This window comes from Ovis canadensis, chromosome 20, assembly GCF_042477335.2.
Source record: "Ovis canadensis isolate MfBH-ARS-UI-01 breed Bighorn chromosome 20, ARS-UI_OviCan_v2, whole genome shotgun sequence".
NCBI lineage: Eukaryota > Metazoa > Chordata > Mammalia > Artiodactyla > Bovidae > Ovis > Ovis canadensis.
Window position 1 is genome coordinate 19,363,066 of NC_091264.1, and position 27,844 is coordinate 19,390,909.

Below are 27,844 nucleotides of genomic sequence, written 5' to 3' on the forward strand. Positions count from 1 at the left end.
AGACACTGGAGACACAGGTTTGATCCCTGGGTTGAGAAGATACCCTGAAGGAGGAAATGACAACCCCTTCTTCTATTTTTGCCAGGAAGATCAAATGGACAGAGGAGTCTGGCAGGCTATAGTCCATGGGGTCACCAACAGTCAGACATGCACACATAGAAAGGAGTAGCTGGACATATCTAATTGTCCTGGTCAGACTCAAAAGATGGACAGTTTTTCTGTCCCTGACTATGGTAGGATTTTAAATAGAACATGTTTTTATGACCCTGATAAGACTGAATTACTTATATTACTTATCCGTTAGATTTAACAGAAAGCAATTTTTACTGCACCCTAGTGTTTAAAATAAGTTGGAATGATCTATTGTTCCAGAAAGCATTCCTTTCCTGAATACTCTCTGAACATATTGGGCTAAAATTAACAACTGTTTAGTTTCCTGCACTTGCAAACTTAGATCTTGAGTTCTTTTTCTGTTTTTGTCCTTGCTCCTAAATGTACTTCTTCAAACTAACTTGCTTTATCTAGATTGTTCAACTTACCTGTCGTGAGTATTATCCTCTGACTGATTTTGTTAGCATTTGATTTTCTTGGTCCTTAAAATAACTTCCAAGTTCCAATTTTTATTTCCAATTTCCAGTGGAAATTGGTTCTATGCTTATACATACATCTTTTTAGGACACTATAGAGTAGTTAGTTATTTACCTTTATTTCCCTGGAAGGTTTTGGAACAATTGTTGGTTGGCAATCAAAGTAGGTTTTTATGTATGGAAACTTTCTTTTACCTGTTTCCCATAGCCAGTGTATGCAAACTTACAAACTGTATTTGAGCATTTTAGCTACATTTTACTTTTCGATTCCTGTGAATGAGGATATTTTATTGTTCTTGTAGGTGAGCAAATAGGGAAGAAAGATTATTCCTTCAAGAAAATATGAGGATAGCGGGGGCTGAGAAGAGAGAAGTGAGGAGTTATTGTCCAATGGGTACAAAGTTTCTATTTCTGAAAATTGAAGCTTTTCTGCTTTAGTGGTTTTTCCTTGTTTTCCTTTCTGGTTCCCTGAATAGTGGTGGTGGTTATACAACATTTGAATATACTTAATGGTAGTGAATTTACACTTAAAAACAGTCAAAATGATAAATTTTACGTTTACTTTACACTTAAAAAATTGAAGGCCTAAAGAAAAATAAAATGTAATTATTTAAATACATTTTTCCTAATGAGAGGGCTTCCCTGATGGCTCAAGTGGTAAACAATCTGCCTGCAATGCAGGAGACATAGTAGACATGGGTTAGATCCCTGGGTTGGGAAGATCCCCTGGAGGAGGGCATGGCAACCCACTGCAGTGTTCTTGCTGGAAAATCCCATGGACAGAGGAGCCTGGCAGGCTTCAGTCTGTATGGTTGCAAAGAGCTGTTCACGGCTGAGCATGCATGATCACTAATGAGATGTGCTAGATATTAATGAAACCATGGCTATATTGTGATTACTGATAGGCATTTTTGATTTCACGCACCATGCCACACCGTTTCCTGTACAATCCTGGAGATTATTAATAGAATACAGTGCAAAAGACTTGATTATAGAAAAAGGATGAACACAGTACTTGCTTTATTCCCCGCACTTGCATGCTATTTTGAAGTTATGAAGCATTTCCATATACATCAATGCATCTGATCATCAGACAAGCCCTGTGAAGGAGAGCATTATTCTCACTTCACAGATGAGAAGCCAGAGGCTCATGAGAGGTTAAGAGGAAGGCTTTGGTCTAAACCTCAGATTCTGATCTTCAGTTGGAGCTCTTTGTCTAATATCTTATAACTTCTCTTTGGTAAAACAAATCAAAAGAGCAATTCAAATAGGAATATTCCTATGATATAATGTTTAACACATTTTCTTTTCAAATAAAGTTCTTTCTGTTGCAGTTTTAAATCAAATGCATTTCAAATGAGGCTTCATGTTGTTCTGTATTACCCTGCCCCCTGCCAGGAACAAATCTTGCATCATAATGGCAGGAAGAATTTAATCTATTGATTTATGAGTTCAGTTATATAATACAGCCTAAAGTAATGCTCTAAATTCTCCAAGCCAGGCTTCAGCAATATGTGAACCGTGAACTTCCAGATGTTCAAGCTAGTTTTATAAAAGGCAGAGGAACCGGAGATCAAATTGTCAACATTTGCTGGATCATCAAAAAAGCAGGAGAGTTCCAGAAAAACATCTATTTCTGCTTTATTGACTATGCCGAAGCCTTTGACTGTGTGGATCACAATATACTGTGGACAATTCTGAAAGAGATGGGAATACCAGACCACCTGACCTGCCTCTTGAGAAACCTATATGCAGGTCAGGAAGCAACAGTTAGAACTGGACATGGAATAACACACTGGTTCCAAATAGGAAAAGGAGTACATCAAGGCTGTATATTGTCACCCTGCTTATTTAACTTCTATGCAGAGTACATCATGAGAAATGTTGGGCTGGAAGAAGCACAAGCTGGAATCAAGATTGCTGAAATATCAATAACCTCAGATATGCAGATGACACCACCCTTACGGCAGAAAGTGAAGAGGAATTAAAAGCTTCTTGATGAAAGTGAAAGAGGAGAGTGAAAAAGTTGGCTTAAAGCTCAACATTCAGAAAATGAAGATCATGGCATCTGGTCCCATCACTTCATGGGAAATAGATGGGGAAATAGTGGAAACAGTGTCAGACTTTTTTTGGGGGGGGCTCCAAAATCACTGCAGATGGTGATTGCAGCCATGAAATTAAAAGATGCTTACTCCTTGGAAGAAAAGTTATGACCAACCTAGATAGTATGTTCAAAAGCAGAGACATTACTTTGCTGACTAAGGTCCATCTAGTCAAGGCTATGGTTTTTCCAGTGGTCATGTATGGATGTGAGAGTTGGATTGTAAAGAAAGCTGAACGCTGAAGAATTGATGCTTTTGAACTGTGGTGGAGAAGACTCTTGAGAGTCCGTTGCACTGCAAGGAGATCCAACCAGTCCATTCTAAAGGAGATCAGTCCTGGGTGTTCATTGGAAGGACTGATGCTAAAGCTGAAACTCCAGTACTTTGGCCACCTCATGCGAAGAGTTGACTCATTGGAAAGACTCTGATGCTGGGAGGGATTGGGGGCAGGAGGAGAAGGGGACGATAGAGGATGAGATGGTTGGATGGCATCACCGACTTGATGGACATGAGTCTGAGTGAACTCTGGGAGTTGGTGATGGACAGGGAGGCCTGGCGTGCTGCAGTTCATGGGGTCACAAAGAGTCAGACATGACTGAGCGATTGAACTGAACTGGACTGAATACAGCATTATTACCACATTTATTCCCTGCTTCTTGTGTTTTCATGTGGAGGAGCTTCAGCTACACTATCTCTTCTTTTAATAAGTTGTCTTGATTTTACATTAAAATGAGTTTCTAAATGATAAGAAATTTCAATTTTAAGTAGAGATGAAAAGAAATTTATTTAGCAACATAGTAAAAGATTAATATTTGTCAGAAAATGGGTTATTTTGAAATATAAGGTTGGTTTAATAGTGAAGTCTAATTTGTCACTTCTCTGCTCAAAGTTCACTTAAGTTGGCTTTTGTCTAGGTGCAGGCAAAGTTTTTTGGGGAGTTCTCATTCTTTCAAATTAAAAGCAATGCTGCAGTGAGTATGTAGATTGACTTTCTCCACTTTCTTTCACTGCTTACCACTGATGAGAAAATGTTTCTTCAGATAAGGGCATCTGAGATAAGTAGATGGTCATGTTGGCAAAGTCCCTTTAGGTTTTTCTTTTTGGATGGACAGGTTTGTGAAGTTCGAGCTCCATTTTCTCTGTGGATCCTATGTGAGCTTAGAGGCAAGTCCTGTTTCTCAGGTGGTGGGGAATGAATCAGTCCTGCTGGGCTGCCAGGCAGAGGTGGTTAATTAGAGTTCACTGTCTCATCAGACTCAGTGGTTCACATCCCTAACCAGCACCTTCTGCTTGCACAGTCTCTGTATCTTCTCATCAGTTAGCGCTAAGCTTCCTAGAGGAAGAAGGATGTGATAGATTAGGTCCTTCAAAACTCAGCAACCTCTGATCCAAGAGGAAAATACCCTTCCCTTCCCAGGGATACATCTAATTCTATTTATATGAAAACTTAATTTTATTTCCATTATTTCCAATATTAATGATACAAATGTCCATCAGCAGGTGTGTAGATAATTGTGATATATCCATACAGTGGACACTAATCAGCATCCAAAAAGAATGAACTACTGAAACAATAGCCAGAGTGGATCTAAAATAATCATGCTGCATGAAAGAAGCCATACAAGAAAGAGGACTTACAATACGCTTCCATTGCTATAGAATTATATGAAATTCAAACTTATTTGTAGTGACAGAAGACGTATCAGTGGTGCCTGAGAATGCGGATGGGATTGGGATCGTGAATGGTGTCAGGAACAGATTGCAGGGAACGTAAGGAAACTTTTGAGGCTGATGCACATGTTCATTGCTTTGTCAGTGGAGTTGGTTTCACAGGTATATACATGTGTCAAAACTTATTAGATTGTAAACTTTATGTTTGATTTATTATATATCAATTTACCTCGATAAAGCTATTAAAATAGCAAAACCCCAGGACTTCCCTGGCTGTCTAGTCATTAAGACACCAAGCTTCTGCTACACAGAGCATAAGTTTGATCCCTGGTCAGGAACTAAGATCTCGCTTGCTGTGCTGTGTGGCCAAAACAATAAACAGACAACTGCAGCCAAACAAAGCAAAAACAAAATAAGAAACAAACAAGCAAGCTAAAAACAACTCAGCATCCTCAGACCTGGAGATGCAAATATCCGTATCTTTTCAGGAATACATCTAATTTTATCTATAACAAAGCTTTAATTAATTTCAGTATTTTGTGCTAAATGTTATGACAGTATTATTGACCTAATAAAATCCATCTCATTACTTTTTATTATAGGATAAATATGATACTGTTCCCTCTCTTTAATGTTTTTCAGGAGAATGCTTATCTTAAAGCACATTTTGTGGACGTTCTTCTATTTATATTCTGTTAGCTGCTCTATAAAATATAAGCAGTCAGGCTTAGTGTGTATATTATATGATGGCCTTGGAAGAATCTGAAAATATTGCAACATTCCTACAGTATAACAGCTTAATAGCATTTCAACTGTACAGAATTTTCCACATAATTTGAGACACTAGTTTCCTAGATAATTGAAAAGCACATCACATTTTTATAATTTATATACATGACTGTATAATGCAAACCTTAATGACTCTTCTTAAGGAAAAATTCTTTATTCATTTATGAATGTGATTAATAGAATGTATAATCTGATTAATCATAGATGAGATAATAGGCCCATTTGAAGAATTTCCATGAACAGAAAAGACCCACAGTTAAGTTTTTTCCAGAGTGAGAGATCCAACGACATTTGAACTGTAAGATTATAAACTGCTAGAACTGGAAAGAGTATAAGGAGCAACACACATGTTTTTTCTTACCTCTCAAATGCTGGGAAAGCAAGCAAGCAAGCAGAGTTCATTTCCCGGATCCAAGAAGTTCAAGAGCAGTATCCAAGGGAGTGTGACTCCCAGACAATCCTGGATGAGAAGCAGAAATCCTGCTCCAGCCCGCCTTTACCACAGGCCAGGTGTTTCGTTGCCTCTTAGTTAAAATAGTGAAGTGTAAACTTCAGCACAGTGTTGCCCTTAAAACAGTTCATAAACAAATATTCATCTTACATTTCATCCCATTTTAGGGAGAAAGAAGACAATTAAGACTCCATTGTCAAGTAACAAAAACACCCTGAAAACAAAAACGTTTTCTCAGAAATACATTTACATACATTTGCATGCATATAGAGATTTTAGAATACTATGTTCTTTATTCCTCCCTTAATTTTCTTTTTTGTTGAAGTAACCCATGATTAATCAACTTTTACGCCTTTTCCTTCATAGAATCTGTCTGTCCAACACGAATTCCTGTGGCAGCACGTGATGAGAAGGGGTTTGATATTCTTTTAGGCTTGGGTATAAAGAAAAAGGCTAAGAAGAGAATTCAGCTTTCACCAACAAAGATTAAAGGATATGAAATAACATCAAAAGTTGATTTATCAGAATTCACAAGGTAAATGTTATATGTATTTTTCTATTTTATTTTATTATTTTTGTGTGTGTTAGTTACTCAGTTATGTCCAATTCTTTGTGACCCTGTGAACTGTAGCCCACCATTCTCCTCTGTCCATGGTATTCTTCAGGTAAGAATACTGGGGTGCCAGTACCATACTGTCTTAATGACTGTGGCTTTGTAGTAGAGCCTGAAGTCAGGCAAGTTGATTCCTCCAGTTCCATTCTTCTTTCTCAAGATTGCTTTGGCTATTTGAGGTTTTTTGTATTTCCATCAAAATCTTGAAATTAGTTTTTCTAGTTCTGTGAAAAATGCCGCTGGTAGCTTGATAGGGATTGCATTGAATCTGTAGATTGCTTTGGGTAGTATACTCATTTTCACTGTATTGATTCTTCCAATCCATGAACATGGTATATTTCTCCATCTATTAGTGTCCTCTTTGATTTCTTTCATCAGTGTTTTATAGTTTTCAATATATAGGTCTTTAGTTTCTTTAGGCCCAGAGATAAATCCACACACCTATGGACACCTTATCTTCGACAAAGGAGGCAAGAATATACAATGGAGTAAAGACAATCTCTTTAACAAGTGGTGCTGGGAAAACTGGTCAACCACTTGTAAAAGAATGAAACTAGATCACTTTCTAACACCACACACAAAAATAAACTCAAAATGGATTAAAGATCTAAATGTAAGACCAGAAACTATAAAACTCCTAGAGGAGAACATAGGCAAAACACTCTGCGACATAAATCACAGCAGGATCCTCTATGACCCACCTCCCAGAATACTGGAAATAAAAGCAAAAATAAACAAATGGGATCTAATTAAAATTAAAAGCTTCTACATAACAAAGGAAACTATAAGTAAGGTGAAAAGACAGCCTTCTGAATGGGAGAAAATAATACCAAATGAAGCAACTGACAAACAACTAATCTCAAAAATATACAAGCAACTTATGCAGCTCAACTCCAGAAAAATAAATGACCCAATCAAAAATGGGACAAAGAACTAAATAGGCATTTCTCCAAAGAAGACATACGGATGGCTAAGAAACACATGAAAAGATGCTCAACATCACTCATTATCAGAAAAATGCAAATCAAGACCACAATGAGGTACCATTTCACACCAGTCAGAATGGCTGTGATCCAAAAGTCTACAAGCAATAAACGCTTGAGAGGATGTGGAGAAAAGGGAACCCTCTTACACTGTTGATGGGAATGCAAACTAGTACAGCCACTATGGAAAACAGTGTGGAGATTCCTTAAAAAAATTGCAAATAGAGCTGCCTTTTGACCCAGCAATCCCACTGCTGGGCATACACACCGAGGAAACCAGAACTGAAAGAGACACGGGTACCCCAATGTTCATTGCAGCACTGTTTATAATAGCCAGGACATGGAAACAACCTAGATGTCCATCAGCAGATGAATGGATGAGAAAGCTGTGGTACATATACACAATGGAGTATTACTCAGCCATTAAAAAGAATACATTTGAGTCAGTTCTAATGAGATGGATGAAACTGGAGCTGATTATACAGAATGTAGTAAGCCAGAAAGAAAAACACCAATACAGTATACTAACACATATACACGGAATTTAGAAAGATGATGATGATGATCCTGTATGTGAGACAGCAAAAGAGACACAGATGTATAGAATGGACTTTTGGACTTAGAGGGAGAGGGAGAGGGTGGGATGATTTGGGAGAATGGCATTGAAACATGTATACTATCATGTAAGAAACAAAGTGCCAGTCTATGTTCGATACAGGATACAGGATGCTTGGGGCTGGTGCATGGGGATTATCCAGAGTGATGATATGGGGTGGGAGGTGGGAGGGGGATTCAGGATCGGGAGCTTGTAAACACCCATGGTGGATTCATGTCAATGTATGGCAAAACCAATACAGTATTGTAAAGTAAAATAAAGTAAAACACACACACACACACACACACACACACACACACAAAGAATACTGGGGTGGATTGCCATTTACTTCTCCAGGGCATCTTCCCTACCCATGGATTGAACCCGGGTCTACCTCACTTCAGGCAGATTCTTTACCATCTGAATCACCAGGGAAGCATAGTTGCTTTACAATGTGCTAGTTTCTGCTGTACAGTAAAGTGAATCAGCTATATGTATACAGATATCCCCTCCCTTTTGAACCTCTCTCGCATCCCCCCATAATGTTGTATGTTGATATAGTTTTTTCTTGATAAATCTGTAGACATGTTGAGAATTCTTTAAGCTTATACACAGTCTTCTTTTTCCAGTAATGTTTTCCCAGAAGGTCTTCCTCCATCATACGTATTTGTCTCCACTCAGAGATTTAAGGTCAAGAAAATGTGGGATTTATGGAGAATTTTAACCATTGATGGAAGGCCACAAATAGCAGTTACCTTAAATGGAGTGGATAAAACATTATTATTTACAACAACCAGCATCATTAATGGCTCACAAGTGGTCACCTTTGCTGATCCTCGAGTTAAGGTAAAGATGCCTAGGTATGACTGTGTTATTCATGGGGAATTAGCATCAAGTTGATGTGTTTTGGGAGAGGAGAGCCATAATTTAACATGACTGAAAAGATATTGATTTCCTAATGTCATTTTGCTTACTGAATAAAAGCAGCAAAGGAAGACAATTATTATTTCTTTAAATTATTGGAGTATAGTTGATTTACAGTGTTGTATTAATTTCTGGTATACAGCAAAATGATTCATTTATACATATATGTTATTCGTTTTCATATTCTTTTCCATTATGGTTTCTCACAGGATATTGAATATAACACTCTCTGCTGTACAGTGGAAAGGACCTTGTCATTTGTCCACTGCATATGTAACAGTCTGCAGCTACTAATCCCAGACTCATAATCCACCCCCACCCCTTCCTTCTTGCCAGCCACAGTTTTGTCCTCTATGTCTGTGAGTCTGTTTCCATTTCTTAAATCAGTTCGTCTGTGTCCTATTTTAGATCCCAGATATCAGTGATATCACACTGTGTTTGTCCTTCTCTTTCTGGCTTGCTTCAGTTAGTATGATGATCTAACCCATGTTGCTGCAGATGGCAGTACTTCACTCTTTTCATATATATAAAACATACATAAATGTATATAACATCTGTGTGCATTCATCTGTTGATGGACATTTAAGTTGTTTCTATGTCTTGGCTATTGTAAATAGTGCTTCTATGAACATAGGGATGCATGTATCTTTTTGAAGTATAGTTTTGTCTGAAGTATAGTATATTGTCTGGATATATAACCAGGAGTGGATCATATGGCAACTCAATTTTAGTGAAAATATGTCTTAATTCGTGTGAGATTATGAGGTGGGGAAAATTATATTTTCAGTACTTGTTTCTAAGTGCCAGGAATATTTAATTATAATAACCACCCAAGGAAGGAGCTATTGCTCTCCTTTTACAGAAAAAAAATGTTCAAGTATATTAAGTTCTCTCTCTCTCTCTCTCTTTTTTTTTTTATTAAGTTCTCTCTTAACTAGCATGGCTAGTTAAGTTGTGACATCAGGAATTTAATTTAGGTCTGGTCAGTTTCAAAGTCCATGTTGGTCTGCTTTATACTGCTATGTCCTACAGGGTAATGAAGTAAAGTCATATTTGTCAGAACATTAAATACAGGTAGATAATGATATAGAATTTGCATTTATTAGCGGGACAGTTTATATCCCCCAAAGAAACATATATTTAATAAAATACATAAACTAAAAGTAAAAGTGTATTTTCCAAGTCAAATGTGTTCAGAATACAGATATCATGATAAAAGCAATTACATTTTGATTATTATTATAACAATCTGAAAGTGAAAGTGAAGTCACTCAGTCGTGTCTGACTCTTTGCGACCCCATGGACTGTAGCCTACCAGGCTCCTCTGTCCATGGGATTTTCCAGGCAATAGTACTGGAGTGGATTGCGTCTGATAGCATGTTATATAATTTAGGAAATATAAAAGGCTGTACATGGAACTATGCATTTTTGCAATTTCTTCATTTGGTGAGAAGAATAAACTTAAAACGTTGTCTGCCATTTTCATTAAAGACGATGTGCTGGTTTCTGTAAGAAGTGACAAATGAATATGGCATGTTTCTCACCTAAACGAACTTATTTATAATGTAATATTCAGTGCTTCTGGTATCCCATAGAAGTGCAAAATGTGGAATGTGGAAGAAAAAGTGGATTCCAATACAAAATGTGGGCAAGTCTTCATAAATGAGTTGGCTTCTGGAATGGGCTTTGCAAGATGTATAGGATTTTGATAGAGAGACAGGACACGGAAATCTTGGTTCATTTCTAAGGAGTCACGTGTAGTAAAGTGCAGGGTTTTCATTTAGAGCATAGAATGTAGCGTCCCCTGTGTTTCGAGTATAAGATACTCATGCACACAAAAAGCGAGCCAGGTATAAGTTCAAACTTGTATCTTATATGTAAACACGGCCCTGGGAACTGGACACACGGTTTTGCATTTTGTTCAGTCAGTGATGGAATTCCATCAAAAAGTCCTGATTACTGTCCTGTCAGGATCTAAGCAGCTCTCTCTTCTGCTCCTTTTCCTTCTTTCATAAAGAATACCTTTGATTCTTCCCTGGAACTGGGCTTTGTCCTAGGAATACAGAAATTATTAAGATAGGGGCATGAGATTAATTCTAGTAGAGGGAAGAAGGTTGGCTTGGAGAGGGAAGGGACAGGGATTGAGATGGGTTTAAAAATTATTCAAACAAAGCAAGATACCTGTGAGCCTAAATTATGACAATGAGAAGGGCAATGGAGAAGTGAATCTGAGTTGTGCCTTAAACACATCCTTGCTGGAATTTTGCATCTACGTGTTATGGCAACTAAGGTAAGGAGAAGAAGGTAAGGGTGCTTGCTGTGGTTTAAAAACTGAGGATATTATTAATATCATTTCGTGGAGATCAGGAGAAGAAGATTTGGGGGAGACTGTCAAAGTGGACGGACTAGTTACATGATACACAGATGCCATGAAGTACGTAGGATGAGAAGATAAAAGAAGCCACTTGAATTGGACTTTAGGAACTTATCTGTGACCTTGAGGGAGTTTTTTCCACAAATACTTTGGTCCAGCTACTTTGGAATGTGCGATGGAAACTCATGTAGGGATTAACAAAGTGATTGGTGGGTATTGGCCTTTGGGACCCAGCTCGGGTCAGGATGAGTTAGAATATGATACAGCCAATCTGTGTGGTATGGATTTATGGTTGATGACTAAAGAATAGAGACAAAGAAAATACAAGATTGTTAGGAATTCTCTTTATGAATCTCCTGTATTCTCTTCCTATAGACATTATTTGATGAAGGCTGGCATCAGATTCGTCTCTTAGTAACAGAACAAGATGTAACTCTGTATATTGATGATCAACAAATTGAAAACAAGCCTTTACATCCAGTGTTAGGGATCTTCATCAGTGGGCAAACCCAAATTGGAAAATACTCTGGGAAAGAAGAAACTGTTCAGGTGAGTAAAAATGATTTGCTTTCTGCATTCTATAAAATGGAGCTTTAGTGATAGTATTTATCGTATATAATTGTATTTAACTTAATTCCTTTAAGGGACTTAATCAAAAAGTGGTCAGTTCATTAGTGAAATTGTATGTTTGTGTGTATGTATGAAAATGAAAAATCAGACTTAATAAAATAATTCTTAGAAATATGTTCTCCTGTGCGCATGGTAGAATTCTATGTTTTTATGAAACATTAATTTCATATTTCTCAGGAGAAGCATCGATTATATCATGAATTTGGAAAAGACAATGAGTAAAATTGTGAGTGGCAGTTATAAAAGTTTTTTTGCAGCTGTGAGGATAAAATTAGATTAATGTATGTCAGGATTTTCATAAGCAAAACTGTGACTGTTTTGGTATTCTTTTAAACTAGCATATCTATTATGGTTTGAGAGGTGTATATTTCAAGCCATGTCTTGAAAAATCTGTTATTTGAAAAGGTATGTTTTTCTCACCCTGTTTCTATTAAGAGAAGATGGTTGTCATATTCAGATGTGTGATTATGGTCTCTGTGTATTAATGTCAAATTGTAGTAAATATTTAAATAGTAATAAGTGCTGGGTTTACTCATCACACAGCTCTCTGTGCCAACAACTAAATCTTGGAAACCAAAGACGGTTTCTTGAGCCTCCTCTGTGTGATCAGGAACGTGGAGAGATGTAGGGTGGACACAGAAAGCCTGGGGAAGCTTTTCAGTGGCCCAGGAAATGCTTTCTAGAGGAGCTCTTAATACAAGGATACTACATAAGTACCACTGGGTTTCCCAAGGAAACCAGAGATTTGTGTTTGGTGCTAGGAAAGTTTTCCTTGGAAGTTACATTGCATCACACCTTTATGCTATATGTCAAGAATTCAAATTTTGTCTTTTTATTATTTATTGTATTTTATTGTTATCAAAGATAAGTGCTTTGATCTGTGTCACATTATTGCTGACTACAGTGACTGCTTCTGTGCATCTGAGTTGCTTTTTATAAAGCAATTTGTTTGGGCCTCAACTTTAACTTGACTGGTTTTGTTGTTTCCAGTTTGATGTCCAAAAGCTACGAATCTACTGTGACCCAGAGCAGAACAACCGGGAGACAGCGTGTGAAATACCTGGATTTGTGAGTAGGATGGATTATTTTTTTCCACCAGGTGTTGCTTCAGTACTTTCAAAGCAATAAATAGAATGCAGATAGCATGTGAGCTTGAATTTAACTTACAGAGTTAATCTGTTTCTTCATTTTCAGTGCAAGTAAAATGATATTGATTAAAACATATTTTGAGGTTCACAATTAAAATTATGTTATTATGTATTAATGTACAAGTGTAAATGGAAGAGCACAGGGAACATTTTTTCATCATCTTGGGGGTCATTGTTGTTCCACTTCTTGAATGAAGCAGGGTTGGACCTGCTCTAGAAAAACAGAATTCATTGTCTGAAAGTCCAATGAGTAAAACACGTTTCTAAACTTCATTTATTGTGTGAGTGAAACACTTTATGTGGCATGATTCTGAAGAGTAGAAAATGATTCATTTTCCTGTCCATTAGCACGTTTTCTCAAACCATAATAAATATAAACGTTTCTTCTTATTGTTGTTAGGTAAGATTTTGTTATACTTCTCGGATATAAGCAACTTTCTATTCCTTTAGAGATTTTAGTGCATTAGGAAGAAAAAGATTATAAACTAAAATGTTAGAGTCTGATCATATGCATGTGCGAGTGTGTGAAATTGATTTTTCTCTGGGCAAAAAATGGTATATTGTTGGTAATGCAGATATGGTAGAATGTAAAACTTTTTGACAGTGTGAATTCTCAGTGACATTTGAGCCCTACATGGTTCTTTTCCTTGTTATAGTCTTGTTGTCATCATCTTCCTTTTCCCTATTAAAGTGAGTAACTTATGGATTCACATCTTTTGAAAATTTGAAAGCTCAGAGCAGTGCTTTTAAGGGATCTATAATAAAAATCAACAATAGAAACTTCTAGAAATGATTTCTTCTGAGTTTTCTACTTTAATTGTTGAAACATTGTAACTTTTGTTTTATATATACTTATAACTTGGGATATAAATTTCTTTTGTTTAAACACTATGATGTTTCTTTTAGCTGCTTATAACCTGGAATATAAATTTCTCCTAAAAGCATTAAACAGTTGTTTCATTTTGAGAGTCGTTGTGCATACTTGATTTATTGTATTTCTCCACTGACATTTGCCGTGACCATGGCCACTCCACCCCCTGCCTCCCGTAAGAGAAGCATAGCTTGAGACTGTAGTTTCTGAGTTCTCATATCCACCTTCTGTGTTTTAATGGCTCCTTCCTCACTCTCATGTGTGACTTCTTCAGGTTTGTTTATACCCTTTTTCATCTTTATTCCCATCTTCTCATTTTCTGATTGAATTTGTTATTGTTTGGAAAGACTACTAACCCATTTAAAATCGTGCATTATTCAGTAAGAAACCGATTGTTTAGCAAGAAGCTTTCCTAAAGTAAATTGCATAAAATTGAATGCATGTAGTTTGTGACTTCCTTAGATGTGTTTTGTCTTTTTCTCTGCTTCTCACGTGATTTCCAGGGTGCTAAGTCGCTTCAGTTGTGTCCAACTCTTTGCAATGCTGTGGACTGTAGCCTGCTAGGCTCCTCTGTCCATGGGACTCTCCAGGCAAGAATCCTGGAATGGGTTGCCCTGCCCTCCTCCGGGGGATCTCTCTGACCCAGGGACTGAATCCGAGTCTCTTATGTCTCTCTGGAGAATTCCATGGACAGAAGAGCCTGATGTATGACAGTCCATGGAGCTGCAAAGAATAGGACACAACTGAATGACTTTCATTTCACTAAGTGATTTCCAGAAAGTTCAAGAGAGCATAAAAGCCCCACCTTGAGGTAATTTTATTCCTGCGAGGCTGTTTTACCAAGCACACTCTCATCGTTGCTAATTTCCTTCCTTCATCCTATTATAAATGTGCTACTGCTGCTAAGTCACTTCAGTCGTATCCGACTCTGTGCGACCCCATAGACGGCAGCCCACCAGGCTCCCCCATCCCTGGGATTCTCCAGGCAAGAACACTGGAATGAGGTGCCATTTCCTTCTCCAGTGCATGAAAGTGAAAAGTGAAAGTGAAGTCGCTTAGTCGTGTCTGACTCTTAGCCACCCCATGGACTGCAGCCCACCAAGCTCCTCCGTCCATGGGATTTTCCAGGCAAGAGTACTAGAGTAGGGTGCCATTGCCTTAACAAATAGGTAATGTTTTAGGATGCTGCTGCTGCTGCTAAGTCGCTTCAGTCGTGTCCGACTCTGTGCGACCCCATAGACGGCAGCCCACCAGGCTCTGCCGTTCCTGGGATTCTCCAGGCAAGAGCACTGCCATTTCCTTCTCCAATGCATGAAAGTGAAGTCTAGGATATTTGCTATCAAATGTTTTAGCTCTTGCTGGTTTTGATACTTCATTTATTTCTACTCTAGACAAAGAAATATCTGTAAATTAGAAAGATAATTTAGAAATTTCATTCAAAACATGTCTTAAAAACATGTTTGTTGTTATTTTTCTTTCAGAATGGTGAGGTAGGCCTGGATGCTATTATTCTCCTTATGGTAATATTTGCATGGTGGGACTGTTTAGCTTCCTTCCATCAATTGTAAGTATGTTACAGAAATAGAATCCATTTATGTGGTTTGAGTGTATCTAGTATTCATAGCTTGTTTGTGTGATGCTGAGTTTCCTATTGGATTGGGCTAGATGTCATTGGAAAGTAAATGTAAGTTGTCTTCACCATTTCACACACACGGACACACGTGTGTGCACACGTATGTATGCATCTTGCCGTGTAGTATGTTTCCTTTTCTGTCTTCTAGTGCTTCAACGGTCCCAGTGATGTAGGTTCAACCGCAGCTCCCTGTATTTGTCCTCCAGGAAAACCAGGACTACAAGGGCCCAAAGTGAGTAACACCTAACTTGCTTTTTTTGTTAAAACAGAAAAACGAAAGCTGAGCAAGCACAAAATTCCTAATCACCACTGAGCCTGTTTTGAATATTCTGCCTAATATCTTAGAAGAGTTTAAATGGTGAGTTTTAGTGATTTTTTTAAAAAAGTGTATCCTAATCTGTAATTGCTTTTGAACTTTAAATTGATACCACAATAAAGTGGAGGAGAATATTATTTTGTTTGCTTGCTTGTCTATTTGTTTTTTCCCCTTAATGCTGCTACTGTATCCCAGGAATGATACTTCCTTACAATCAGGTGAAAAATGAAGAAAGATATGTTCTAAGGTCTTAAATGTCTAAATGTTTAATCTGTCAAGATGATTTTCAGATAGAAAAATGAAAGAAAAACTTGAAAATTGGTTTGAGTGTTGTGTTTGATGTCCAAGTCTAAAAAGAGAGTCAAAGGGGTGCATATGTACTCATTTAATTTTTACTTATCATGCAGTAATTATTTTTAGAAAGTATATTCTTTTAGTCATTTTCATACATGCATATCTCTCAGTGGCATTTACATATTTATTTGCATGTGTACCTGTATATATTTGTGTGCATATGTATTTTTTGTGTATATTTATATAAACATATCCATTTGTGTACACATTTGTATATGATTGGAAGTATGATTACATAATATTTTGAATCTGTTTCTATCTATTAAATATGAATGACTGAATTTTTTAAGTAAGTTGATACTGATTGTGGCATCGCTTAGACATAGCCTAAGACACTGAGATGTTAAGTGGTTTGTCCACTATAGATAAATCTTGTTTGTGCTGCTGTGCTGTGCTTAGTTGCTCAGTCACGTCCGACTCTTTGCGACAACATGGACTATAGCCCGCTAGGCTCCTCTGTCCATGGGATTCTATAGGCAAGAATACTGGGGTGGGTATTCTATCCCTTCTCCAAGGGATCCTCCTGACCCAGGAATCGAACTGGGGTCTCCTGCACTGCAGGCAAATTCTTTACTAACTGAGCTACCAAGGAAAACCAAATCTTGTTTACTTAATATTATTTAAAAATATCATCTAGATAAAAATGACTTCTTAGCTAGAGAGAATGTTTTGAGTATTAATCATTTATTACCTGAAGAGACCATAATAAATTTTGCTAAATATGAATTATAATATTCATTTAGATGGAATTTTCTGATAAATTTTAATCATCACAACTAAAAAATTTCAGATTTTAGTTTGGAGATCTGAGAAAATTGAATACTGATCTTTTGTGTATGTTTCCCCGTCCATTTTCAGGTGATAGTGTATGACCCGCTTCAAACCTAGCTTGAAATTAAGAAGGAAACACAATTTAAGAAATAAAAGGATAAATTTAAAATAAACCTGTTTGGCTTGGAATTTGACTTCAGCCCTTTATAATATGTTATTGTGAACAATTTTTTGATTGCATTTAGGAAGATTAATTCACATGTTCTTCTGATAAAGTAGCCATGTTATTTAGGATATTTTGACACAAAGGAAAAATACCTGCAATACGCTTCTCAAACAGTTTACCTTGCAAGGCAGCATGGTATGACCTACCTACCAGCAGACTATCTTTTGAAATATATTTATACAACTTTATTTAACTTGGAATATTTTACATTGAAATGATTTGATGTGCAAGAGATGATTTGATTTTCCATGTGGAAATCAGAGTTCCATGACACTGACCTCTCTAAGCCCAGAGGACCTTCCGCCCGCTCAGGTTGCCCCCAGGCCCTCTAAGGGGCATCCACTCAGGGGGCAGGCACCCAGGGCCTCCTGATGTATCCTGATCTTCATCAATGGTCCATTAGGCATCTTGAAGTGATACCAATTTTTATGTACGTATGTTCTTACAGCAAACTTTTAGCACACGCTTTGTCTTATCTGTTAAAGCCTCTGATTTTCAGTATTTTCAAGTTTCATGTGTTCCTCATTTTCATTCTCTCTTCTTAGTCATCATCTCACCCCTTTGCCACCTACTACTTTAAGTGAAATTGCAGTTTTCCACTGATCTTCAAGTTGGCGTGCTTTCTTAATCTGCTTTCCATTTTCTTCAGAGGAGCTGGCAGGAGGACAGGAACACACACACACTCTTCCATCCTTTTAGGGCTCTTTCCCCTGGAGGTGGTTCCTTACTCACATCAGGGACCTGTATGTCAAAAACAGAATCCATAGCAACACCCTGAGATTTTCTTCCCTTGGAGAACTTCTGGCCTAGAAAATTAATAGGTTTTTAATTAGTCCAACAGAATCAGAACTAAAACAGATGAAGCGATTTTACTATACATCCAGCTGAGATGTATTGGTCGTTTTTGTTTGTTAGATGTTCTCTGGAATGTTTTACAGATTTCCATAGGCAGACGTATCTGTGCAGGAGAATCTAGTCTTCCCAGTAGCAAGAAATTGGATTCTGGGAGCTGAGAGTTAAATCATGAAACTGAAAGAGGAGAAATTCACATGTGGGTGGGTGAGTAAGTGCTGATTCTAAGATAAAGTCAGTCATCTGCTTCAAGTTTTCTGAACTTCCAACAAATATGACAACCCTTTGTAAAACCAGGTTAACTTAACTATGATAGCCCATACTTGGGCTTCCCTGGTAGCTCAGCTGGTAAAAAATCTTCCTGCAATGTAGGAGACCTTGGTTTGATTCCTGGTTCAGGAAGATCCTCTGGAGAAGGGATACGCTATTCATTCCAGTATTCTTGGGCTTCCCTGGTGGCTCAGATGGTAAAGAATCTGCCTGCAGTGTGGGAGACCTGGGTTTGATCCCTGGGGTGGGAGTATCCCCTTGAGGAGGGCATGGGAAACCACTCCAGTATTCTTGCCTGAAGAATTATCACAGACAAAGGCTTGCAGACATGGGCTGCAAGTCCATGGGATGGCAGAGTTGGACAGACTGAGTGACTAAGCACAGCACAGCTCATACTTGGACTCGTCACTAAGCATAGAGAAATAAATCTGTTAAGCATAGAGAAGCCCCTGAATGAGGCTGGCTTATTCATTCTGTCTCCCTACTGTCAAAGAGAGTGACTAAATTAATGATACTCTGGGAATGATTTTTATACGGAAGCATTTCACAGTGAAGGTTAGTTCAGTTCTCCTTTGGAATTTCAGTGTCTAGAGTAGTGCTTAATAGTAATATTTTTTATTTAATGAATTATAAAATGATCAAAAAAGTAAGATTCACCTATCCCCCAATTAACCCATGTGGAATGTGTTTGTTCTATATGAAATAACCAGGCAATCTCTGGTTTAAAAATAAATCCCTTCCAAAAGACCTGTCCATGCAACGGCAGCTTCTTCCTCCACTTCGTAGCTAAAGGGACATTTGTGGGGACAAACTCCCCACATTTGGTCTAATCTTCAGAATCTTCCTGCCAGTGCAGGAAATGCAAGGAAAGTAGATTCGATCCCTGAGTCGAGAAGACATCCTAGAGAAGGAAATGGCAACCCACTCCAGGATTCTTGCCTGGAAACTTCCATGGACAGGAAGCCTGGTGGGCTCGTCTATGGGTTCCCAAAGAGTTGGACACTACTGAGCACACACACACAGAGTGAAAATGTGGAAAAAAAGCAATTTTTTCAACTATTTTTTAAGGAAGAAGCAATTTCTTAATAACTTATTTTTTTCTGAAATACCATTCTTTCTACAAGTTTATTGGTGCCCTTTGTTTCACCCTGATAATTCTACTGAGTAGCGATTCCTTTGGGTTATCAAAGTAGCCTCAGGCTAAAATACAAAAGCCTTTGGGAAATTTCAGGAACCACTGGGCGTTCACATATTTATGCTAATTTCCCCAAACTAAGTGGATTTCTTCTAGCTGAAGAGAATTAATATTTGAGTTTTGAGGGAGAGAAGAGGTTGGTTTTGGTGAAAACCAAAGGAATTGGTCTTAGGTCAGATACTTCTGTGGAGGCCAGTGGGTAGTCGCACAGGGGTTTTGAGAAGAGAGCTTTAAAACATGGGATTCAGGCCTAAGCGACCTTTGTTTCAGATGAATAACTTAAAATAATTAGCTTACTTTTGCAAATGCAGTTGCTTCTCACTTTGTTCATATTTGCACACTTGCAAGGCCATGTGCAGGGATGTTTCAACTTAGTCCATGATGTTCCCATTCCTGGCAGCAACTCAGAAATTCTGTGGCACAAAATCAATTCATCATAAGTAAGAATTGCTTTTCAGCTGAATACTTATTTTTTGAAATTGCACATGTTTCAACTAAAGTATAAGAAAGTAGATTGAGAATTTAGTCACAGTTGTGTAATTATATGTCATATGTCTAATTTAATATATTTGGAAAATCGTTTCCATGTTAAGCTTGCTAGGCTTCCCTGGGTTGGTTTCTGATCAGTTTGCATTTTGATGTGGGCAGAGAGAGGGGCATTTAGGAGCATGGTGTCTAAAGTTGAATTAGCTGAGTTCCCATCTCAGTTCTCACTGCTGCCTTGTGACCTTGGACAAGTTACCTAAGCTTCTTGGGTCTCAGTTTTCTTATATATAAAGTGAGAACAGTAAAATTACCTGCTTCATGGGATTCTTATGAGGATTAAGAAATTGAATACAGGTAGATCTCATAGGGGGCTTCCCTGGTCGCTCAATGATAAAGAACCCTTTTGCCAATGCAGAGGACATACAAGATGCTGGTTCAGTCCCCAGGTCTGAAAGATCCCCTGGAGAAGGAAATGGCAATCCGCTCCAGTATTCTTGCCTGGAAAATTCCGTGGACAGAGGAGACTGGTGGGCTAGAGTCAATGGGGTCTCAAAGAGTCAGACATGACTTAGCAACCGAACAACAGCAAATCTTGTGGAGCAGTGCTTAGCATGTAGTAAGCAATCAGTAAAGGTTGGTGTCAGCTTTTACTACAGTAGTAAAATTGAATTTTTATTCTAATTGGCCTTCTCTTCAAAAATCAGCTAGGGTTTTGCTTTATTCTTCCAGTTTTTTGGAAGCAATAGCAAACCTACCTGAGGTTTTGCAAATAAACCAGTAAGGCAATAGTTCAAATAACCACTAAAACCTACCAGAAATAATAGAACCTGCAGAAGAGATTATTTTCCCTCTGGGGGCCATTGACCTGTGTTGCCTTAAGAAGTCACATTGGGTTTATCTTGTGGGTGAATTTTTCCCTTGGAAACTTAGTTTTGATTCATTTAAAATATTATCATTAAGTATGTTTTGTACTTTCATGCAGCTTAAAAACACAACTCCTGTTTCTTCTCATGCCAAAGTTTTATTTCAGCCTCATCATCGTAGAAGTTAAATCTTCTCAGATCCTTTTGATGTTGTGCATTTTTCTGATAATTAATATTATATGAGTAAAGAGGTCATTAACGGATTTGATCTGATTGGAAATAATCAGTTCAGTTCAGTTCAGTTGCTCAGTGGTGTCCAACTCTTTGTGACCCCATGGATTGCAGCACACCAGGCTTCCCTGTCATCACCAACTCCTGGAGTTAACTCAAACTCATGTCCACTGAGTCAGATATGCCATCCAACCATCTCATCCTCTGTCGTCCCCTTCTCCTCCTTCCTTCAATCTTGCCCAGCATCAGGTTCTTTTTCTTTTTTAAAAATTTTATTTATTTACTTTTTTAAAATTTTACTTTATTTTACTAAACAACACTGTATTGGTTTTGCCATACATCAACATGAATCCGCCATGGGTGTACACGTATTCCCAATCCTGAACCCCCCTCCCACCTCCCTCCCCATACCATCTCTCTGGGTCATCCCAGTGCACCAGCCCCAAGCATCCTGTATCCTGCCTCAAACCAAGACTGGTGATTTGTTTCTTATATGATGTTATACATGTTTCAATGGCATTCTCCCAAATAATCCCACCCTCTCCCTCTCCCACAAAGTCCAAAAGACTGCTCTACACATCCGCGTCTCCTCTACTGCCCCATATACAGGGTTATCATTACCATCTTTCTAAATTCCGTATAGTGGAGAAATAACTCCAGAAAGAATGAAGCAAAAACAATACCCAGCTGTGGATGTGACTGATGATGGAAGCAAGGTCTGATGCTGTAAAGAGCAATATTGCATAGGAACCTGGAATGTTAGGTCCATGAATCAGGGCAAATTGGAAGTGGTCAAACAAGAGATGGCAAGAGTGAATGTTGACATTCTAGGAATCAGCGAACTAAAATGGACTAGAATGGGTGAATTTAACTCAGATGACCATTATATCTACTACTGTGGGCAGGAATCCCTCAGAAGAAATGGAGTAGCCATCGTGGTCAACGAAAGAGTCCGAAATGCACTACTTGGATGCAATCTTAAAAATGACAGAATGATCTCTGTTCGTCTCCAAGGCAAACCATTCAATATCACAGTTATCCAAGTCTATGCCCCAACCAGTAATGCTGAAGAAGCTGAAGCTGAACGGTTCTATGAAGACCTACAAGACCTTTTAGAACTAACACCCAAAAAAGATGTCCTTTCCATTATAGGGGACTGGAATGCAAAAGTAGGAAGTCAAGAAACACCTGGAGTGACAGGCAAATTTGGCCTTGGAATACAGAATGAAGCAGGGCAAAGACTAATAGAGTTTTGCCAAGAAAATGCACTGGTCATAGCAAACACCCTATTCCAATAACACAAAAGAAGACTCTACACATGGACATCACCAGATGGTCAACACCGAAATCAGATTGATTATGAAAATGAAACCACAACAACCCAAAACCTGTGGGACACTGTAAAAGCAGTGCTAAGGGGCAAGTTCATAGCAATACAGGCATACCTCAAGAAACAGGAAAACAGTCAAGTAAGTAACCTAACTCTATACCTAAAGCAACTAGAAAAGGAAGAAATGGAGAACCCCAGGGTTAGTAGAAGGAAAGAAATCTTAAAAATTAGGGCAGAAATAAATGCAAAAGAAACAAAAGAGACCATAGCAAAAATCAACAAAGCCAAAAGCTGGTTCTTTGAAAGGATAAATAAAATTGACAAACCATTAGCCAGACTCATCAAGAAGCAAAGGGAGAAAAATCAAATCAATAAAATTAGAAATGGAAATGGAGAGATCACAACAGACAACACAGAAATACAAAGGATTATAAGAGACTACTGTCAGCAGTTACATGTCAATAAAATGGACAACGTGGAAGAAATGGACAAATTCTTAGAAAAGCACAACTTTCCAAAACTGAACCAGGAAGAAACAGAAAAATTTAACAGACCCATCACAAGCATGGAAATTGAAACTGTAATCAGAAATCTTCCAGCAAACAAAAGCCCAGGTCCAGACGGCTTCACAGCTGAATTCTACCAAAAATTTCAAGAAGAGCTAACACCTATCCTACTCAAACTCTTCCAGAAACTTGCAGAGGAAGGTAAACTTCCAAACTCATTCCATGAGGCCACCATCACCCTAATACCAAAACCTGACAAAGATGCCACAAAAAAAGAAAACTATAGGCCAATATCATTGATGAGCATAGATGCAAAAATCTTTAACAAAATTCTAGCAATCAGAATCCAACAACACATTAAAAAGATCATACACCATGACCAAGCGGGCTTTATCCCAGGGATGCGAGGATTCTTCAATATCCGCAAATCAATCAATGTAATACAGCACATTAACAAATTGAAAATAAAAGCCATATGATTATCTCAACAGATGCAGAGAAAGCCTTTGACAAAATTCAACATCCATTTATGATTAAAAAAAAAAAAAACTCTCCAAAAAGCAGGAATAGAAGGAGCATAGCTCAACATAATGAAAGCTATATATGACAAACCCACAGCAAACATTATCCTCAGTGGTGAAAAAATTGAAAGCATTTCCCCTAAAGTCAAGAACAAGACAAGGGTGCCCACTTTCACCATTACTATTCAACATAGTTTTGGAAGTTTTGGCCACAGCAATCAGAGCAGAAAAAGAAATAAAAGGAATCCAAATTGGAAAAGAAGAAGTAAAACTCTCACTGTTTGCGGATGACATGATCCTTTACATAGAAAACCCTAAACACTCCACCAGAAAATTACTAGAGCTAATCAATGAATATAGTAAAGTTGCAGGATATAAAATCAACACACAGAAATCCCTTGCATTCCTATACACTAATAATGAGAAAGTAGAAAAAGAAATTAAGGAAACAATTCCATTCACCATTGCAACGAAAAGAATAAAATACTCAGGAATATATCTACCTAAAGAAACTAAAGACCTATATATAGAAAACTATAAAACACTGGTGAAAGAAGTCAAAGAGGACACTAATAGATGGAGAAATATACCATGCTCATGGATCGGAAGAATCAGTATAGTGAAAGTGAGTATACTACCCAAAGCAATCTACAGATTCAATGCAATCCCTATCAAGCTACCAGCGGTATTTTTCACAGAGCTAGAACAAATAATTTCACAATGTGTATGGAAATACAAAAACCTCGAATAGCCAGACCAACCTTGAGAAAGAAGAATGGAACCAGAGGAATCAACTTGCCTGACTTCAGGCTCTACTACAAAGCCACAGTCATCAAGACAGTAGTACTGGCACAAAGACAGAAATATAGATCAATGGAACAAAATAGAAAGCCCAGAGATAAATCCACACACCTGTGGACACCTTATCTTCAACAAAGGAGGCAAGAATATACAATGGATTAAAGACAATCTCTTTAACAAGTGGTGCTGGGAAAACTGGTCAACCACTTGTAAAAGAATGAAACTAGAACACTTTCTAACACCACACACAAAAATAAACTCAAAATGGATTAACGATCTAAAGGTAAGACCAGAAACTATAAAACTCCTAGAGGAGAACATACACAAAACACTCTGTGACATAAATCACAGCAGGATCCTCTATGACCCACCTCCCAGAATACTGGAAATAAAAGCAAAAATAAACAAATGAGACCTAATTAAAATTATAAGCTTCTGCATAACAAAGGAAACTATTAGCAAAGTGAAAAGACAGCCTTCAGAATGGGAGAAAATAATACCAAATGAAGCAACTGACAAACAACTAATCTCAAAAATATACAAGCAACTCCTGCAGCACAATTCCAGAAAATAAACGACCGAACCGAAAAATGGGCCAAAGAACTAAATAGACACTTCTCCAAAGAAGACACACAGATGGCTAACAAACACATGAAAAGATGCTCAACACCACTCATTATCAGAGAAATGCAAATCAAAACCACAATGAGGTACGCCAGTCAGGATGGCTGCGATCCAAAAGTCTACAAACAATAAATGCTGGAGAGGGTGTGGAGAGAAGGGAACCCTCTTACACTGTTGGTGGGAATGCAAACTAGTACAGCCACTATAGAGAACAGTGTGGAGATTCCTTAAAAAACTGGAGATAGAACTGCCATATGACCCAGCAATCCCACTGCTGGGCATACGCGCCAAGGAAACCAGAATCGAAAGAGACACGTGTACCCCCAATGTTCGTCGCAGCACTGCTTATAATAGCCAGGACATGGAAGCAACCTAGATGTCCATCAGTAGATGAATGGATAAGAAAGCTGTGGTACATATACATAATGGAGTACTACTCGGCCATTAAAAATAACACATTTGAATCAGTTTTAATGAGGTGGATGAAACTGGAACCTATTGTACAGAGTGAAGTATGCCAGGAAGAAAAACACCAATACAGTATACTAATGCATATATATGGAATTTAGAAAGATGGTAATGACAACCTTGTATGTGATAAAGCAAAAGAGACACAGATATATAGAGCAGTCTTTAGGACTCTGTGGGAGAGGGCAAGGGTAGGATGATTTGGGAGAATAGCATTGAAACACGTATAATATCATATATGAAATGAGTCAGCAGTCCAGGTTCAGTGCATGATACTGGATGCTTGGGGCTGGTGCACTGAGATGACCCAGAGGGATGGTACGGGGAGGGAGGATGGGGGGGGGGTTCAGGATGGGGAACACATGTATACCTGTGGCAGATACATGTTGATGTATGGCAAAACCATACAATATTATAAAGTAATTAACCTCCAATTAAAATAAATAAATTTACATTTTAAAAAAATAAGAAGAGAAAACATCTAATACCCTAGAGAATGGAAACACTACTCTCTAATGCCTGGCTGACACTGGCTATCTTTGGATTAGAATTACAAATTGTGCCTCTTCAGCAAGAAATTACATGTCCCTGCATTACTTTTCTCCCTGAGTTTATAGCTATTCCTTTTCTATCTCTTTTAAAAACGGCATGTCCCTTCTCCTCAGCCTTTCCATGTGGTCAACCTCTTGGGCTAGCATAAAGAAAAGCCCATCCCTTCTCCACTGGCTCCTTGATAGAGTTCACACAGTTCTTTCCATTTTTCCTGTCATGTTGCAGGAACAAACCTTCCTTGCCAGTAGTCTGAACTCGAATTTCAGACCAGAGCACTTTGTTCTGTGGAAGTTCCCTTAGCAGTGGCCTTTAGTTAACATATAATCACTGGGGTATGTGTGAATAATTTCTTGCTGTAGATATGAAGCCCTGCTGAATTTGAAATCAGTTATCTTTCTGTAGCAGTTTACCGATAAATGATGGCTGAGACATGATCTTTTTCAGCAAGATGCCCCTAATGGATTCTGTAATACACAAATATGATATCATTGTTATTATTGTTTTTGGACACACCCTGTGTTTTGTGGAATCTTAGTTCCCTGCTCAGGGATCAAATCTGTGCCCTCAGTGGATGGTCCTAACCACTGGACCATAGGGAATTCCCTGATACTATTTTTGAGGTAGTTCTTAGAATTAAATTATAAAACACATTCACCTCACAAAAAGTGTTGCTTTCATTGTTTTTCACACATGGTGACCATATGACTGCTCAGTTCAGTTCAATCACTCAGTCGTATCTGACTCTTTGCAACCCCATGGACTACAGCACGCCAGGCTTCCCTGTCCATCACCAACTCCTGGAGCTTGCTCCAACTCAAGTCCATCACATCGGTGATCCCATCCAACCATCTCATCCTCTGTCATCTCTTTCTCTTCCTGCCTTCAATCTTTCCCAGCATCAGGGTCTTTTCCAATCTGAGTATTGGCCATTGGGCAGCATGCTACAGTTTTTAGAATGGGTCTGGGCTGTTGTTGCCAGGCTGTACAGAATAATGTTCCTTGGAGGTCTCTGGTTTGTGAGGACAGAGTTTGTATTTTAGGTGTAACATTTATTCAGGGATGCTGGGAGCTGGACAGCGTTGTTTGGCTTGGGCCTGGTTTTTCTGAGGCTTCGTTTTCATGGGGCTTCCCTTGTAGCTCAGCTGGTAAAGAATCTACCTGCAATGGAGGAGAAGCTGGTTTGATTCCTGGGTTAGGAAGATCTTCTGGAGAAGGGATAGGCTACCCACTTTAGTACTGTTGGGCTTCCCTGGTGGCTCAGCTGGTAAAGAATCTGCCTGCAATGTGGGAGACCTGAGTTCAGTCCCTGGGTTGGTAAGATCCTCTGGAGAAGGGAACAGCTACCCACTCCAGTGTTCTGGCCTGGAGAATTCCATGGACTGTGTAGTCCATGGGGTCGGAAAGAGTTGGATATGGCTGAGCGAATTTCACTGTTTCTTTCACTTTTCATTTTGATGAAAATATTCAAATTGTAGAAGTTTAATATTGTGTTAAAATGAAATTATAGTCAGAGACACGCTGACTAGATTGAAAGGAACAATTGTTGTACAGCTTTAAACTTCACTCCCACATGGAAGATCACAAAGCCTGTGAACTTTTTTTTTTAAGGATATAAATTATTCCTAAAATTATTGAAGTATAGTTGACGTACAATGTTGTGTTAATTACTGCTATACAGCAAACTTATTCAGTTAAGCATATATATATATATATATATATATATATATATATGCACACACATATATATGTGCTTTTTCATAGTCTTTTCCATTATGGTTTATTGTAGGATATTGATATTAATAGTTCTATGCAGTAGGACCTTGTTGTGTATCCATCCTGTATATAATAGTTTGCCTCTGTTAACCCCAAATTCCCAATCTATTTGTCCCCCACCTCTCTATCCTCTTGGCAACCACAAGTCTATTTGTGTCTCTGAGTCTGTTTCTGTTTCATAGGTAAGTTCATTGGTGTCATATTTTAGATTCAACCTGCAAGTGATATCATATTAAAAATAATGATAAATTGAATTGTTATAGGTCATGGATTCCTGTAGTGTAATGTCTAGAATAGAATTAAAGTTGTAGATTTCTGAGTGAAATATTAGTTG

At 38.1% G+C, this 27,844-nt stretch overlaps 1 protein-coding gene across 2 annotated transcripts in view; it reads left to right on the top strand.

Moving 5' to 3' along the window:
• The window catches only part of COL21A1 (collagen type XXI alpha 1 chain), a 245,398-nt gene that overhangs the window by 99,706 nt on the left and 117,848 nt on the right, over positions 1-27,844 (top strand). The window contains exons 4-9 of one of the 2 annotated variants that reach the window (XM_069564079.1): positions 5,967-6,135; positions 8,421-8,637; positions 11,465-11,638; positions 12,710-12,787; positions 15,220-15,228; positions 15,520-15,603. In XM_069564079.1, coding sequence (XP_069420180.1) covers positions 5,967-6,135; positions 8,421-8,637; positions 11,465-11,638; positions 12,710-12,787; positions 15,220-15,228; positions 15,520-15,603 — 731 coding nt within the window. Of the gene's footprint in view, positions 1-5,966; positions 6,136-8,420; positions 8,638-11,464; positions 11,639-12,709; positions 12,788-15,219; positions 15,229-15,519; positions 15,604-27,844 lie in introns of those variants that run through there. The other variant, XM_069564078.1, reaches the window with a different exon arrangement.